The sequence below is a fragment of the Scomber japonicus genome, chromosome 10, assembly GCF_027409825.1.
Source record: "Scomber japonicus isolate fScoJap1 chromosome 10, fScoJap1.pri, whole genome shotgun sequence".
Lineage (NCBI taxonomy): Eukaryota > Metazoa > Chordata > Actinopteri > Scombriformes > Scombridae > Scomber > Scomber japonicus.
The window spans coordinates 22990503-23009412 of NC_070587.1; the positions used below are offsets into that span (position 1 = coordinate 22990503).

The 18910-nt window shown below is 43.0% G+C and overlaps 1 protein-coding gene across 1 annotated transcript; it reads right to left on the reverse strand.

Annotated features, from left to right (window-relative positions):
- Positions 1-382: 382 nt before the first annotated feature.
- On the reverse strand, positions 383-14792 carry LOC128367024 (E3 ubiquitin-protein ligase RNF19A-like). Its single transcript, XM_053327809.1, has 9 exons — positions 13745-14792; positions 7229-7437; positions 6818-6962; positions 6162-6324; positions 4748-4862; positions 4281-4442; positions 3704-3917; positions 3444-3587; positions 383-1417 (listed from the first exon to the last, which is right to left on the reverse strand). Exons 1-9 carry the CDS (start codon positions 14512-14514, stop codon positions 547-549), a joined length of 2793 nt encoding a protein of 930 aa, XP_053183784.1. The 5' UTR covers positions 14515-14792; the 3' UTR covers positions 383-546.
- Positions 14793-18910: the final 4118 nt, after the last annotated feature.

Genomic DNA, 18910 nt, shown 5'->3' on the forward strand with positions numbered 1-18910 from the left:
TTTTCTTTTCTTTTTTTTTGGAAAGCTGTAACATTAAGATTCCTGCATGGTGTTTGCATCTGCATTGAAGAGCCAAAAAAAAAAAATCTAAATACTAGCAAAACTGGCACAGTGGTTTTTAATTGAACCTACACAGATCAATGTGATGAAGGTGGAGAGGGGAGAGGGGAGGGGGCTGCTTTCCTTTTACAAGTGGTGAGGAAGTGAACGATCAAAAGTGTGTCAGCAGTTTGCGGGTCGCACGGGCGGAAAACACCAGCGTTCACAACCTTAACGTTTCTCACTTGGCTGCGCTTTTTGAAAAACCTCGCAATCTTTCTAATTGAGACAGTCGGTGGACATTTGAGTCCCCGTCTTTACTCAAAGGTTGCTTTTTTTAAATTTTTATAAAGACATTGATCCCAAAATAACATGTCCCCCCTTTTACAAGGGAATAACAGAAATGCAGATTAAACTGTAAACTAGGATTGTTAGTTTGGTGGAGGAAAAAAAAAAAGATGTTAAATAAAAACAGAGCGTCTGTGCAGCACTTAAGGTTTTGAGATTCTATATGTCAGTCTGTATACACGAGTTCTTGGGCTGCTGCTGGGTTTGGGTTGGGTGGTGCGGTTGATGGTGGTTGTTGTTGTTGGTTTCTTTTAGCAGCTCTCCGGTGTTGCTGTGAGAGTCCGGCTCGGCGGGGTACACCAGGCTCACGTTCTCCTCCGTGATGAAGCAGAGGGGGGAGAGCTCTGCGCCGTGGCCCAGGGAGGAGCTGGTGGAGGTGGGGGAGTGGGGAGTGATCGCGACTCCTTGTCCCTGGGAGGAGGAGGACGAAGAAGAAGAAGAAGAAGAAGAAGGAGGAGGAGCAGCAGCGGCGGCGGGGCAGCTCTCGAGGCGGTCGTTCTCCACCTCGGGTAAAGGGCTGACGGTGGCGAAGCGGGTGTGGTAGTCACCTCCGCCCGAGCCGTGGCTACAGGAGGTCTTCATGCTCTCCAGGTCGGAGCAGCTGAACTCAGAGAAGTGGCTGGAGTGGGAGTCGGCCACCGAGGGCAGGCTGCCGCTCAGAGAAGGCGAGTCGAACTCCGAGGAGTTGGTGCTGCGCTGCTCCAGCAGCTGAGCGTCCATGTCCTCCCGCGTCTCGTTGATCTTGGTGCCTCCTCCACCTCCTCCTCCTCCTCCTCCACCGCCGCCTTTCTTGCGCAGCTTGCCTTTGCTCTTTTTGCCCCCCGAGCTGGAAGATGACGAGCAGGACGCCTCTTTGGCCCACTTGGTGGAGGTTCCTTTGCCCTCTGAGGAGTTGCAGCCGTTGGAGGGGCAGGTCCAGCCACAGCGGCCTACTTGGCTGCCGTCGTCCACGCTGCTGCCGCCGCTGTGGTGCCGCAGTTTGCCGGGTTTAGATTCGATGTCGACCTGGACTTCCATACTGTTCCCATCTCTGCAATGTGTGAGGGAAGCATGACAAAGACGTGAGACATTAAAGGAAAGTACAGCGTGTGTGTTTGATTAAACAATAAACCTCTGAAGGCTGTCTTACAATAGGTGCTTTCCATCCAAACAGTTCTAAGGACTCCCTGAGAGGAACCGCCTACTGAGGAGCTCTACTAACACTACATACCTTCAAAGAGGGGTTTTGCTTTTGTAGCGCTAGTAGAAACGCTGATGTGATGTAAGCCAGCTGGCAGTAGTTGTAGCAATGTTACTTCTGCACAGTACAACAACAAAAGGGATGACTCTGTGATCAGAGCTCTGTGTTGGTTGTGCGTCAGAGGTTTTGTGATAATAATAAAAAGGAGACTACGTGGTTGTTTGCACAGGTTTTTAAAAATGGTTGTTGCCGGTGCTAGATGAAGGAAACTATAAAAGAAGGAACCATCATTATGTCAAAGTACCAACACTGTGCCAGTTCTGTTGAAGACTTTGGGAGATCCATAGACAAACACATTAAAAAGTGACATATCTATGTGGTATGACCTTCTACCAAATGAGAGAACACACTCCAGAGAATACTGTGCACATTTGTTCATTTGCTGTTGATCTCTAAATACTATCTTAAGATTATTATACACATACTTTATAGAGTCAAATTAAAATGCTCACCACAGCAAAGTTGAAGAGTCCCTTGAAAATACTGATGTTTATATTGTTAAAGTTGCTCTAAGGAACTTTTAACTGGTTATGAAACAGACTCTTGATTCCTCTGATGCCTTTATATGCCCTACATATGCAAACAAGACCAAGTTCTGCTAAATGCCTGCCACCGAGTCCTATTCCCTGCAGACTTTAACAAACTTTAACAAACTCTGTATTCTTCATTCGTTCTCTCCTTTTATTTCGATCTGGAGGCTTCTTTTATGATGACCGACAGGATTAATAACAGCTAAAGTTATAGGACTATCATATATACGAATTAAACATTTACAAACCTCACTGATTATTGATTGTGCATTGGTGGGCTGTAAACTAACTGTTAGCTATAAAACGAAAGAGACATGCATTTCATGGCTATCATAAACTTTTAGAAAAATCTTAAAGACAAACTATAAAGTAATGCATGGTAATTATGAATGAAACTATCTCTGCTATGATAAATCAACTCCCGGGCTGTCATACCATTTATCTGCTGCTCTGCTGTCTGACACGTCAACATATAAAAAACTGTAGATCACATAGTATTAGCTAACAGGCTCAGAGTTGATTTAGTTAGAGTGTTACCACAGTTTAGCCAACTTAGCATAACATTAATGTGACTTGCATGCAAAAAAATGATTGAATTAACCAACACATGAAAATAACTGTTTCTCCATCATTCGGACTGATAACCTGTGAGACTGAGACGGGGGAGACATGAGAGAGTGGTCTGTCTATTCAACAGTACACTAACTACCAAGAGCTTTCAAGTGTCGTATCAATATGTATTCACACACTAGACTCTTCCTTCTTCTATAGTTTCCTTGTGCTGCATTTGCTCATGTTCAACCAAACAACGAACACTTTGATCAGTCATGGTTCCTCTTGTGGTCAGAGAGTAACTACCCTGAAATAAGAGCTAAGTTCTAAGAACTACAGTTCCTGCAGTATGGACACAATACTATGACAAAGCTCCTGTGGTCAGAAAGTGCCTAATGCAACTGCTGAGAGGCAATAACAACACCATAGTGAAACATTCTCATCTGTTCTAATATCAATCACTAGATAATTCTATAATAATAAACGGATTATCAGCATCAATAAAAAGAGAAAGCACATATGCTCGATAAATATTTTATCTTTCAATAACCAATAACAATGTCAAGCAAAAGAGTATTTTCAGTGTTGATAATGACTGTTGATAACACATCAGAGCTGGTGCTCAGTATTTTATTTGGTGTTCATTTACAACCATCTGTTTGATATTTTGTCAGGACAGTGAAGTGATTCCTTCCTGGCTGCTTCATTCAGTCATTATGTAGGTGATTTCTTACCTGTCGAGGGGCATGTAGGCATTAAGAATGGATCCAGCCATTGCTTTGGTGCTAGCGTTGTCGCTGATTGTACCCAGGCTGACGGTGCCAGACTCACCACTGAGACTGCATCGCTCCTTCTGTACGTCAGCCTGTACCTCCAGCCTGGCAACATGAGAGGGAGGACCATTCAGAAGATTCCCATTTCACAAAGAAAGCACCATGAAGTCTGACATTACATCAACATTGACATCCTACAATGTGTGTTGACATCACAATACCTGTTTAAGTAATTAACCATGGCACTGCCAGACAGGCTGCCAGTGATGCTGGCTCCAGCCAGGGCCATGGTGGAGGCCGTCTCACTCAGGTTGTCCCTGATGGCCCCCAGTCGGTCCATGTGACTGCCACTGGCACTCAGGCTGCCTGTCAGCCCCCCAACACTACCTTCCCCTATACTAGGGTTGTTCCTGGTGTCTGCCACTGATGTCGTATCTACAGAAAACCATCACATAGATTTTAAAAACATGGAAATAAGGAGTAAAGAGATAACTGTCTAAAAAAAATGTTTCTGCTTAAATTCTGAAATGGTAAGGGTATGCAAACAGCAGTGGATGTTTAGTTTCACACTGAAAAGGCCAAACAAAACCAAAGAAGAGAGATTTTCTTCTTTGAAAGACTTGACATCTGTGAAACTGACAGCAAATTTCGTTTGGACACAGCAGTGTATCAGTCAGCAAAAAGAAAATCGTGTTGTTTGCTGACTTGGGCATAAACACAAGGTTGCTTTTGAGTGTCAGTGTGTGTGTGTGTGTGTACAGGGTGGAGAGAGTGGGGGGGTGGGTTACTGAAGCTTACCAGTGGCGGCTGCCCCACTGCCTGCATTCATGTCATTCTCGTCATCAAACTCGATGCGAACTCCTTTTCCGTTCCCAGCTGAGACACCACAGCCTCCACTGCGGCACAGTGAGATGGGCACCACGCCGTAGACATACGCCAGCATGATAGGAACTCCAATGCCTCAAGAAAGTAAGAAACAAAGACACACACACAGACAGCAACATGTTAGCCAAAGGCTGCAATCTAAACAGTCTAAATCACTTTCAACTTTCCCATCTTTATGCAACAGCTCATAACAGATCCAATCGACTCTAAAAACAAACTTTTGCATCACATGAACTCTAAAATTAAACAAAAGAAATTACCGAAGCTAACAAAGTCCAGCAATGCAATATCAATAAAGTATCTCCAGGCATGCACAGATGTGCTGCAGAGAGGGAGAGATTGAGATAGAAAAAAAAAAGAGGAGAAGAGAGCAGACTGACCGACAGTGACTGCAGCCACCACTGGAGACACAATGACGGAGAGCGTCACTCCACCAGCGATCACCAGGTTCCTCTTGTGGTTGGAGATATCTTTGCCTTCATAACGGTTGTGGATCTAACAGAGATAAGGGGAGTGATGAGTCACACAGTCAGAAAAAACAACACAAAGAGTCAAGTTCTCACACATACTGAAACAGCACAAGTACTGTGGCCTCAATGACAAAAACGTTCACTGTTACTACCAATCAATCATGAATATTGTCTCACAGGAGCAATCGATGGAGGGTGGGAAACTCATTCATAAGTCCACAGTGACCAGTCATTATGTGACAGATAGCTAGAGTTAGAGAATGCATGTAAAAGATAGTTGCTGAAGTAACATGCACACTGTTAAAAGGTCTAAATAAATGAAAAGCATTATAAATATACATCGTAAAGACTCAGAAGTATTGCATGGACTTCTGTTACTATTATTATGACATGTCTGCCTTATTAATCAATCAACAGTAACACAATAGAGCTGATATGACATATAGAGAGAAGAACATGTGACCATCTATCAACTAACTAGCCGCGGCCTTGGTGCGGTGAGTCACCGTGATGCAGATAAAACATCAAGACCGAGCAGCTACATTCATCCACTGCGTGTGGAATGCAGGTGATTCATGCTCAGACGCTCCATGTGATCACTACTGAATGTGGTCTGGTTCTGTGAGGAGGGGAAAAATTAAAAAAAAAAAAAAAAAAAAAAGAAATGTTGGCTCTGAGATCTTCTTGGCAAGCTGCAGAGGGGAATTCTGGAAAGTCTGAAACCTTTTCTTTTCTTTTACTGGACTGTCAAGTTTGTATTAAACAGAACTAGACTGATGAGAGATTTGAAACAACGCAAATGCACACACACGCACACACACGCACACACACACACACACACACACACACACACACACACACACACACACACACACACACACACACACACACACACACACACACACACACACACACACACACACACACACACACACACACACACACACACAAAAACAGGTTTTGAGAAATGAACTGAGCTGGTTATGGATCACTTCAGAGTGTGAGAAAGATAAATGAAAGTATGTGTGCTGATTTTTGCAGTATAACTAGCTGGTTACTGATTGATATGCAGTGCTGGTTTCTGCCCAGTTATGTAACGCTGACTACAGATACTGCTTTAGAGGTGTGCTGTGTGAGAAGGCAGAGCTGCAGCTACTCAAACTATTAAATCCAATACTCAGAATGTAACCACATGCCTTTATAATAATCCATACAGCTCAATGCAGTTAAGTGTTTCAGCAGTAAATCTGCTAGTCCATGTTCTGCTTCACCAATGTAGTGAATGCTATAACTGTATTGTATGAGTTTGTCCCTAGAGTCTCACCTTCCTTCCCACATATACGGGGATGCCGATAATCATGGCGGGGATGGCGATGCCGGCGATGAGCGCGATACCGACGGGGGCGCCCACGAGTGTTCCAAGTTGCCACAGAATCTTCTTCTTCCTGCTCCACGGCTTCTTCCCCCAGAATGTACAGCCTGACGGACTGAAAGAGAGAGAGAGAGAGAGAGAGAGAGAGAGGAGGAGGGGAAAGATTAAGAGAAAAGTGATGGTGAAGGGACCTATAGCTACATCATTCATACTGTGTTGTTGGTCTTAAGGGGGAAAAAATTATTCCCGGTGGTGACAGATCTTTGTTTTTATTGTTTTTGCAATATATTTAGTACCAAAGACCTTTAGAGCTCTGTCTAGCTTTATGAATGTTCCAAAGCCACTTCATCTGAATTTATCCAGGCAGGTCAGAAACTTTAAGAGCCAAACTTGCTGAATAGATTCATATTTTCAGTCACTACTCGGTTAATAAAAACAGCATCAAACATTCATACAACTAACAAAAGGTTGTGGATTTGAATTGCCATCACAGTGACAGGAAGATAAAAACACATACCTAAGCATATTGAAAATACTCATACCCACATGTTACATTAGAAAAACCTTCTAAACTATGTCTATTTGGTGCTTTGTGTGCATATACTGACCTCAGGTAGTGCAGGTCTGAGATCTCCTTCATGCAGAGCCAGCAGAACTCACAGCCGCAGACAGCGCAGGTCATGTGGTTACAGCTGCCGTCGTTCATCTTGATGATGTAAGCGGCGCAGCGTGGACACGGTTTGATGTCATCAGCTGAGAGACAGGAAGAGGATAAGAGAGGAATATAGTCTCATGTTCTATCATAGATGTCTATCTGTCATGGTGTGAAGACACATTACCAACAAATCCCACAATCCTCCTCTCATCACTACACTGGATGTAATCTGGACTCATGTTTAAGGGAGTGTGAGTGATGTGATCAACATGCAGTGAGCACGGCATACTGGAGATTAAATGAGCAGCCGAGCGACTACGCACGCTTCGGGGTGTGTGTGTGTGTGTGTGTTCACTCGGCCAACCTGCAGCTCCACTCTCTTGGCTGTAGCTGAGGGAGGACGAGCGCACCGTCCTGAGGCGGAGGCTCTGGGCTCTCTGCTGCCGCGCTGCATCGCAGGTCTGGTTGGGATGCCACAGCTGCTTACAGTGGTAACAGAACTCCGTGCCGCAGCCTTCCCTGCCGCACGTGATCTTGGGACAGCTGGCGCACCCGAAGGCGATCACCGCATACCTGGAGGAGAGCAAACATAAAAAACACACCGCACAAAAGTTAATATTTAATAATGACATAACAGAAGGAGTTTTGTCTAAATGTGCAGAGGTCACATAGCGAACTGCAGTACAAATTAAAATAAGAGTGCAAACAGTGCATATCTAAGTAAAGTCATTCATATAAAATGACACATTAAGACAGCTAACATCTGGAAAGAGGCAGCACACAACTTTATTCATTTTCTTAACGATTCCACCAATGCAGAGCGGGCATATCTTAACATTAAAACACTGCTTTAATTTATCTCACAATTTATATTACAAAGCTTCTAAAATGGCAAACTAGACAACCACTTCATCTCACTCTGTTTACCGACACTGTGATCCATCTCCAGAGTGAAGAGAAATCCTGATGTGAGTAATGATGCTTTGTTCATCCTCAATCATTGTGTTAGCTTGTGGGAATGTGTGTGCGTGTCAGGTAAATGCCAAAAAGTTAAATATGTCTGTTTACCCTGTGAAAGTGTCCCTCAGCGGACATCTGATTCCCATTCAAGCTTCATTCAGCTGATAGCTTGAGAGCTAAAATTCCCCATAGAGAGCTTCAGCTTTGATTGAGTGGTAACTAGAACATCCTCTCACCTTAACAAAGCCCCCCCACCCAACAACCTTTCACACATTCCTTATTGAAGAGGAATGATGTGATTTTATTTGAGTAGCACAGCACAGCGAAACACAACAATCTGTGACAGAGTGACAGCTGTGTGATGCGCCATGCTTTCACCAGACAGGACGGGAGAAAGAAAGACGGCAAGCGCTGACAAGGAAGTTCAAAAATAAGAGCGGTTGAGTTATTCTGTCCGAAGATGACAGCTGCAAAATAGTGGCGAGCTGATTTTTTTCCTGAGGGGGAACCCTGGAGCGTGTGACGTGTAGTGGTATCTGACTGTAGCGGGAGCCTCTCTGTCCCTCTGTGAGTGACCTGAGGATCAGGTTTCAATCACAGAGCTGTGGAGGGCCTGGGAGACTTCCTCCATCGTGGATCATTTTACTCTACTGAGGACTGTGTCTAGAAGGCAGCCAGGCGGCGAGGATAAGCAAGGCCCCTTTATAAAAATCCTCCTCTGCATACCAACAGCACTAAATTCCATGCAGACTACAGACTGTGAAGGACAGTGGAGACATTAGGAAATGAGAACGTGACTTTAGCACTTCAATGGGAGTATTTCTCATGAATTTGGCCACACAGCTGCTGTAAAAATGCTACCAGACTTTACCTGAGGTACACAAATTCCCCACTATGCAAACGAAACTAACCAATCTAAGTACTTCCTGTTAAATCAACCACTACGGCGCATCATTTCACTATCAAAATCCCCCGAAAAAACCAAAATGAAGACAAACCAAAAGTACAAGATGAATTCAGAACACGGCCATTTCTGTAACATCACTACCTCTGAACAACTATTTTACATTTTTTCAAGGGTTAGGGTTAGGTCTTGCTTTTTCAGCCATCAAAACAGTTCAAATCCTCTCTAGCAGAAAATCGGATATACAAGGACTCAAATATGTTAGTGACTACAGCAGTGCATTCACCACAATTACACAAATAATAGCTAACTTTTATAAATCAAAGTGATGCAGGTCTACTAAATTCACTGATGCTTACACTGAAATAGTAATCTCTTAATTGCTTCTTAAGAGATTCTTCTGATAAACACACCTCTATCAGACAGCCTTTATGGATTTTATGTGTTTGAATTTGCCTTGAATTGCTTTTATTTCTTTTAAATATAGGCCATCTATTTCCTACATTTGATTGGTTTTTACACATGAAACTGTTTTTATTTGCTCTCATAATTATTTCATGATTTGTGTATTTTTGTTGCCTTGTGAATTTGAAGTGCTCAATAAATTTCTATTTGTTATTTAGTTTACCATTTTAAAATGATTGCTATCTCTATTTTCCATCTAATATTACATTAATGTATCTTTTTCTTTGTTCGTTGTTCTTTTTTAACACTGCTTTATGCACCTTTAGGCCCTTCTTCTGTTGAAAGCACTCATTATCATTATTATTATCATTATTATTATTATTATTATTATTATTATATAACATTTTATTATTATTATAGTTATCAGTCTCTGTGTTTGGACTGTGTGATTGGACAGAACCAATATAGTAAAATACTGTTCAACTACATAACCAATAACTGTACTGTATTATCATTTCTAAATATTAATGTCAGATTAATACAGCTGCTGAAGGGTGAAATCTAAACTGGAGAGACGAGTGGTTTCAGGCTCAGACCCACTCTGATCCCTGTTCAGATTACAGCAGGCTGAAACTGTTGTTTCCAGGAGGAGGTAATTGGTCCAAATGTGTCTTCTGTGCATTTCCCAAACTTCTCGGAAACAATGCACTTAACAAACTGCATAATGAACCAGAGTATTAAACTGGCAGAAGCCTCTGAGTTGCAGGAAAGAGGAACATGCACTAAGAGGAAAGGACAAGAGTGGAGAGAGATGTGGAAAAAAAACTCAAATGGAAGGACGATGTAGTTTCCTCTGAGCCGCTGTGGAGTGCAAAAATAAAATCTAGTCTCTCGACACAGGAGATAGAGACATTTGCTGTGTCACTCTGACACGTGTGGACACGAGAGAGGAAGGAAGAGCTCAGGCTGAAGAGAACGACACACTGAGCTGAACTTAGAGAAATGATGGTGGCAAAGATCGGCTGATGCGACAATCTGCATGCGTATTCATTCTGTCTGCTTACTAATCTGTGTACGTACTAATAAGAAGCTGCAGCCACTAGTGTAAAGTTTCACTAACTCAATGGGCACAGATAAGGCTAAACTAGTGCCAGCCTAACCTAACCTAACCTAACCAGCTCTGGGGGTATCTTCATCAGACAGCGAGGCGCACTGCGTAACCATGGCCGACATTTAGTCTCTCCCTCCGAGCAGAGCAGCTTCCAAGGTTTCCGAATCCATCACGGTTTGATGCTGCGGCTGTTTCAACTGTCCTGAAACATAACAATAAAAACACCTAACGCCTTCCCACCAAAATCCTTACCCTTAAAATATATCTGCTTACTATTCTGGTCGAGGTTACAAAACAGGACGTCCCGCTCAAACAAAACACGACATCCCGCTGACCAAGGTATTCAAGGTTACTATGGCTTAAGAGTATGGTACTTTGAGAAAGTCTGATGGGGTTGGGGGGGAAAGGAGGGAGGGTGGGGGGATTTTTAGACTCGTGACCTCAAACAATTCCTGGAAGAAAAGGAAACGGTTGCGAGAAAGGGGAGGGGGGGGGGCAAAGAGGAGGAGAACATGATATAAACATGATAGAAATTGGCTTACTATTAGGCATCCTGTTTAAAGATAATGATTATCCAAAATAAGTTAGGCTTTTTCAGGCTGTGTGTGTGTGTGTGTGTGTGTGTGTGTGTGTGTGTGTGTGTGTGTGTGTGTGTGTGTGTGTGTGTGTGTGTGTGTGTGTGTCCTTTAGTCACAAAATGTTCAAATAGATTCAGCTTTCCCTCCTAAAGACACATCACCATTCCTTCCATAATCATCATATTAAGCCACGGAGAAAATAACAGCTCATTTCAATGTAAAGTCCGTCTGCTTCTTTTACTTTTTCCGTGAGTTTGGCGACAGTTAGAGACAGATGTCAACTCGACCCAGAATAAATGAGCTGCTGATTTGATTTGTCAGTGAGTTGGAGTCGCTGTTTGACCCTGCAGGACTTCTAACAGAGACAGGCTGCAGTGACAGTGTGTATGTATGCGTGGGGGGGCCGGGAGAATGGACTGGGGTGGAAGGGAGCCAAAGAGCCGTCAGCAAAACAGTCAGGGCGAGAGTGGACGACTGTTTTAAAAGAGGCGTGCAGCCAGTGAGACGGATAGAGCTGAAATATATACAGAAGGGAAGAAAGAGTTCTGGTAGAGAAAGGACTGTCTGAAAGAGTCAGAGAGAGGCAGGTGGATGTACTCATGACTGCTCCTCTTATAACACATTATGTGATGTCACAACACTGTATGGAGGGGGGGGGGGGGGTGCGGGTCAGAGTGAAAAAACGCAGAATTCACATTTTAATGGAGAGCAGTGTGATCATGCTGACGACACATAGCAGTTGAAGTTGAAGAAGTTGAACGCAGCCCAACGTCAACCGGCAAGACACTACGTTGGTGACGTGATACATTTCCAGAGTTGTGAAATGTAATATCTGAACATTGTGCAAAATGTTGTCAAATATAGGCTTCTATGAAAAACTGAGACATAATATTATTGCAATGGAACTCATTTTTCTTCAGACATGTCAGGCTGTGCATCTGTCTTGGTTTATTATTGTAAAGTTATATATATATTATAGTATATGTTATTTGTAGGTTATGATGCAATGGTTTTACTGGTCTGAGATCGACTTTGTGGATAGTATCCCTCCCCCCCACTACCATAGACCAATGTGCTGTTTCAACACAGGGCTGTTGAGACCAAGCAAACACTTAAGAAAATCTTATATCTTTATTTCCCTTCGTTCACCCTTTCTGTGCTTCTCTACCTCCATTTATACCTCCGTTTATACCTCCTGCTCTCCTTCAACCTCTTGTTCAGGTCACCAGCAGTGAGCCATTCAGCTCCAAAGACTATGATTGCAGTATTTAACAGGCATCTCTTGAGCTGAGGCCAATCCCCCCCAAGAGGCAGAATCGTTGAGAGCACACTATATAGGTCAAACTCTCATTAATTCTCCATACATAGTAGCGGGCACTTGATGGTAAAAGTTTGGGGGGGAGGGGGGTTGAACTACATGATGAGGGTTCAGCTGAGGATACTGTTATAAACAACAACAATCCAAATCCCTTCAGGATCTCTGGCTGAAAATCTCTCTTTGCTGCTGCTCAGTACGTGAGAGGGTCAATTATTCTCTGTCTGCACCATCTGGGGCCTGCGAGGCAAAGCTGCTGCTTCTTCTGCTGTTGCAGCACGCTTGTCCTCGCAACGCTTCCTCCATCTTTATTCACCATCTAATGCAACGTATTAGTTTACCATTTCAGATGGCAGTACATGGAAAACACTGCGCGTGATCATTCAAAGTAATGATCAGTTTCCCTGACAGCTGACTGCACATTATTTCATCATAATGAAAACAGAGTAGCTGAAGACAACCACAGCTGGCTCATGCAGTAGTACTTACATAGACATGAGCCTAATGTTAAAGTAAATTTGTATTTATATTAATTCACTCAGGGAAAGCAGTTTTTTAAATAAAACTTCATATTGTAGTGAGACACAGGGACACATCTGATGGGGGGAAAATGTAATGAAACTAATCTATGTAATTTTCAGGGCTTACTGTAAAAAACGGTGTATAAGTTGCACCGGAGTCACAGTCTATTTTAGAGGGAGTCATGCCGGCTACTACAAAACTTTTTATCATAAAACACAATCAAAACACACATATTACACCTGAAAAAGTGTGTCAGGTTAATGGTTAATGGCTCAGGCTGGATTCGGATTAGGCTTAGTTTCAATTCAAACTTTTAAAAGAACATGGTAACTTTACATATTTGATACGGTGTGTATCTGATGCTCACTCAAGTCACAAAAACTCTTCAGAGCTGTTATTGTGTGCAAATATCATGCCCACGTCGCTGTAAGTCTCACCGAGCGCACTGTTCCCGGACTCTGTCAATCCCAGAGTCAAACAAAGCATCATCCTCTGATCCATCCAGTGGAAAAACAAACTTAGTGAATCTTTTATTCTTCAGATCTGTGTTCATAATGTATGTCTCTGCCACAGCACAATAACTGATCGTCTGTGCACTTTTACATACTGCGCTTCAACATCTGCTGCTGTCAGTTGGGTCAGTTTGGTCTGTAAATACTGAAACACAGTGAATCAGCACCTGCCGCTGAAACTGCCTGGTTTTATTTTTTATATTCATACAACATACAGCAGTAATGGGTCATCAATAGTATATCTATTTTAATTAGCTGCAGACACAGCTGGAGCGTGTGCGTGTGCTTTACACAGCTGTTTATAGGACTTTATAGTTCATAAGTGTGGACCCTCATATCGTTTTCTTTATAGTTACAGTTATTGTTATAGTTATCATTCTTATTGTGTAGGTGGCCTTTTACATACCTATAATCACATGCAAGCCTCTCACTGTATGTTAGTGGGGAATAGGACACACCAGTGTATAAGACACACCCCACTTTTCAATGAGAAAAATAATTGTGTGTCAGGTGCGACTTATACACCGGTTTTTACGGTATATGATTAGAGTGTTCATGTGCTCCACTTCTTACCCACAGTCCGGCGCAGGGCACCAGCGGCAGTCAGGGTCAGCGACCAGCCACCTCCTCAGCATGAACTCCTCGTATTTCTCCATTAGCGCCCGGTCGCCCAGGATCATGCGGATGTCGTGTGGGTTGAAGCGCTCCGAGCACTCGGGGCAGCTGATGTTAACGCGCGACTCGGAGATCTCGATGCGCAGGTACTGGCGGAGGCAGTCGATGCAGGAGCGATGGTGACAGGTCATGATGTCAGGGAAGCTCTCCCTGGAGTGGTGCAGAAGGCACAGCGGGCACTCCAGTAGCTCGCTCCCCGCCCCGCCCCCTGCCTTGGAGGAGGAGGAGGAGGTAGAGAAAGAAGGCCCCGAGGCGGATGAGGTGGAGGCAGCAGCAGCAGCAGCAGTAGTAGCAGCAGCAGCAGCAGCAGCAGCAGCAGCAGCGTTGGCGGCGGCGTTGGCAGAGGCAGCTCCGGTCCCAGCCACGGAGAAGAAGGCAGAGTTCTTATCGTTACACATCTCGGAGTGGATGCTCTCGATGCTGGCGATGCCGTCCAGCCCTCCGAGCCCTCCGGGTCCCGGGTACTGGAGCTCTCGAGACCTTTGGCGCCCCGATTTGGACTCTCGTCCTCTCCGTCTGAAAAGAGACGCCAGGGAGAGGCGTCTCTTCTTGGGGGCCTTCTTCACAGAGGGCAGGGAGATGGAGGAGGCGGTGGACTGCAGGTCCCTGTCGGAGCCCATCACCCCACCGCTGCTGCCGCCCAGCTGCTGGTGCTTCTGCAAGCTCATCTCTCCGGAGGGAGGGGAGGGGTGCGCCAGCGGGGAGCCAGGGCTGGGTAGCCTGTCCCTCGCATGTGCAGGGAGGTCCGGGAGCGGGATGGGGCTGGGAGAAGGGGTGAGGTGGTGGATGGGGGAGGGGGAGGGGGGTCCAGGGTGAGGGGACAGGGCTCCGGAGGGCCCGTCTGGGTTTAAGACATGGTGGCTTCTCCTGATCAACCTCGTGGTAACATCTAATAGCCGGATTTTGGCGGAGGGGTGGGGGTCACCTGCTGCGAAACTGATGCAACAGAACCTGGAGAGAGAGAGAGAAGAGAAAGGAAAGATGTTAATGTGTGTTAATATCATTCATTTTTATCAGTCGTTTTTCATTCTGACAGTCCTGAAGGTTAAAAGAAATAACTCAGAGTGTAAAAAAACAAAACAGCAGGAACATCATCTTTTTTTCCCCATCAAAGTCGACTTCAGACAATAAATCAAATTGTGCAGTTCTGAAAGAGGAGGGTCATTATTCATTGTGCCTGACAGTTTGGTTCATGGTATCACCTCCTCTAAAACATATGGAGGAGAGAAGTCTTGTAATTTTCTGTCAAACATATTTTATGTGTGTTTAGCTGAGTTAATAATGGTGTATTACACTTGCCCACAGATGCCAACAAATATGACATGGACACAGAGTTAAGCATCTTCTCATCTCCATATGCGTCAACAACATACTATTCCTCCTTCTAAACAAATAATTAGTCTCAACATCACACTTAAGTGGTAATGCAGGAAGTCTAGTCCACCGTTCCACATTAGGATCATATGATTGAACTCAGCCATTTCCATGACTACTGAACTCTACTGGTGAAGACCTGGCAGATGCTACTTAGTAGACACTGAGTTTACAATATGTCAAAGTGTATTCTGGTCATCATGCCCCACTAACTTTATATGACTGTGACTAACACTACTTTCTGACACTGCATCTATTTGGTTAATTGATTAAATGTCATATTGTAAGCAAAAATGCCCAACGTTTTCTGCTTCCAGGCTCAATATTGTGATAATTCTTTTTTCATGGTATATGACAATAAATTGAATATGTTTTGATTTTTGACTATTACTCAGACAAAACAAGCAAACTGAAAGCATCACTGTGGCCTCTGATAAACTGTAAATGCCATTTTAAACAATTTTTTAAACATTTCACTAATTAAATGTAAATCAATTAATTGTATTTAGCTGTAAAGGCAATTATGAAGAAGTTTTTATTGATTTGTTTGAGCTGGTATAACTACGTCAAGGAATAGCGATTACACTCTGACAAGTTGATGTAACACATAATAAAAATGATGCCACATTAATGCCATATTTTTTAAACATTTCACCAACTAAATGATAAATGAATTAATCAAGAAATAAATCAGCAGGTAAATCGATGTTGCAATCCTTCATCATTTGCTGTGAAGGTAATAATGAAGATTTTTTTGTTGATTTGTTTGAGCTTGTCTAAATATGTTCGGGAATAGTGATTACACAGTGATAAGTTGATGTAATAAATAATAAAAATGACTCCCTGAGCTCAGCTTATATAATAATAAACACTGCAGTAATCCAATGTACTTTCTATCTCTCGACACTCTTCACTCAGTCAGTCTCACAGCTGGCAAAGTGCAGGTTTGCATAGCCGTCAGTCAGCCACAGATCTGAGAAGAGAGGACATAAGGTTGACAACCTTGGACAGTATTGACGCAGTGAGACAGAGCAGTGATCTGACTGTAAGATCAACAGTGACGAGGCCTGGTTCCAGACCATCCGCCCTCTGCTGATAGAGAGAATCGACAGGAAATGAGAGATAATGCCATGGTGTGCACGTGTGAATCATAACTGGTAATTATATGAATGGATCATGTAAAGTTGAACAGCCAAAAACAGTCAATACTATGGACTGTATTTATAGACTAATGATATGACAGCTCCCCAAAGGTTAAGTCAAAACATCTCAATCACCCCCTGGTAGCTGCCTGGTTGTAATAAAGGTCATAAATCACAAACGCTTCACGTTAGCAGATGGGACGTGAGCCAAACTAAAAAATCAAAGTTCACATTAAATATATTGGTTGTTGGTTTCTGCCATGTTAGGTAGTTCTTATCACACCAATGTATGTCCAAGGGTTCATTTTCATGTTGAGTTATTTGACAATATAATAAGGTTCTTGATTGACAGCTGGCCTCAAACCTCTGTCAGACAAGCCGAGTGAACGCAGCAGTTTCTAATAAAAGATACTTATGTATGATTTCATTTGCAAGTTTTGGCGGTGGGACAGCTGTCAGTCAACTTGAGAGGGCGGGTCTCGCAGGCCGTCATCCCGCTGCACAGACCCTGGTTGCTAATGATGTTAGTTCCTAGAAACAAGATATTTTGGCCTCACTTTTGCATATGTCATGTGGTCATCTGCTTCCCACACAACACGCGAGTTCACCACTAGACTCATATTATGTTATTTTTCCATTGTTTTGGAGGGTAGTCACGCAGAGCCATGACTCAAGTCAAGTTGGCACACTAAGTGTCCATTATAGAGCTTGTACTAATCCTCCCTGCATTATTTCTAACTGATCATTTCATCAAAGAGCTTCCAATATCTCAATTTCTTGTGGTTGACTGTTTTCTGTTTTGTTTTTTTAATTTCCTGTATATTCTTCAAAATAAAAGTCTCCTGTCATGTAAAAGCTTTTAATACAAAGCAGTAAATGTTGGGTTTGTATCAGCAGTAACTTAACACGATCCAGCCAATCAGAACAGAGTGGGCTCATTGGGAGGGGGGCCTTGAAGAGGCAGGAACTAAAACTGCCTTTGAGGAGATAGAGGCTGAACTGAGGGGCTGCATAAATGGCCAGTATAAGATGAATAAGGTGGTTTGTTTTTTTTGTTTTTTTTTACTGTGAATCATCCAAAGCTACTCTAGCGGAGTCCCAGAACAAAATATAGACAATAGTTCAGTAGCGGTCAATGTTATGGACATATTGGCCAATACAGATACACACCCATGACAAACTATTACATAAAAAGACAATTCACAACAACCAGCACTACGTTTTGTGTCCTTAAATGGTCTTGTGAGAAAGCGAGCTTCTCCTACATCTCAATTTCACCAGAACACTGCAGAGTAGATTAGGTCATTTCACAATTTCCTGTATGACAAAACATAATTACTTCTCTGTACTCTCCAACTTTTAACTCTCTAATTGTGTGTGTGCATTTATGTGTCTAGTCACTCCACGGAATGACATTAGGTCAGACGGCTTCTGAGCCAATCTGATGAGTGTTCGGTCCACTTGAGAATTTCACACATTTTGAGAGGGTGAAAGAAACAAAGAGCCAAAGAGAGGGAGACAGAGAGGGACTGTGTCGACTACATCAGTGTGCAGCTGCAGAGGCAACAGAAGCTACAGCCTGTTGTTCAATACCAGATTTTGGGGGGGGGTTAGGGCTATTGTTGTCATTTGTATAAAGCATACATTCTTTACAGCGTCCTGCTCGAAAGCTACAGTAAAAGACAAAACATTAAAGAAAACATTATACTGGAGGGCTGTGTAATATGACCATAATCTATTATCCTGATGCAAGTAATTTCATATCCAGATAAAGACAGACAAAAGAGCATATTTTCTGTCAATTCAATGAATAAAAAGTTTAGTTTGGAAGTTTGGACAGGCCTTTTTCTATTACATTCTGAATTATATACTCCACAAATAAAAAGGTACTTAGTCTTTGATTTTCCTTTTATTATCCTTTGTGCAATTTTTCAAGTAAACATGCAACAAAAAACAAAATAATAATGTATAAAATGTTAAAATGGTCAATAGAAACGTACTATTTGGCATTATTCTTGTGTAGGGGGTAAAAGAGGTCAGTGATGTCTGAGTCTGTTAATGGGACCAGTCTGCAGCATAATTTGAAAAGTACTGTTTTCTGATCTGTGGCAGACCTTTCATACCCAAACCACATCCATGTGACAGAGGCGGCCCCTCGTTTAGGTACGTGCTCCTCATTTTGTCCTGGCTGGTCTGAGTCGTTCTGTGTCATGTTCGCTGTCCTTGTTTGTGTTTCATTAATGCTAATTTCAAAAAGAATCATCCGGATGAGGAAATCTATTGTTGTAAAGATTGTGATTTGTGATACAACAAAATAAATGATATATATATCGTCACAACCCTAATTGACTGAATCACTGTTTCCTCCCTGGTGACTAGCCAACTCAAATCATACACGGAAATATAATCAGTGGAGCTTTCAGATCGATCTATGAACTCTGTTCCAACATCATCTCAATAACTTCTTTTACTAGAAAGACTATGAAAACTGTGCTAACGGTCCTTTCATGCAGAAGAGATTTGGATTTTAAATCTGTGATGAGCGAGT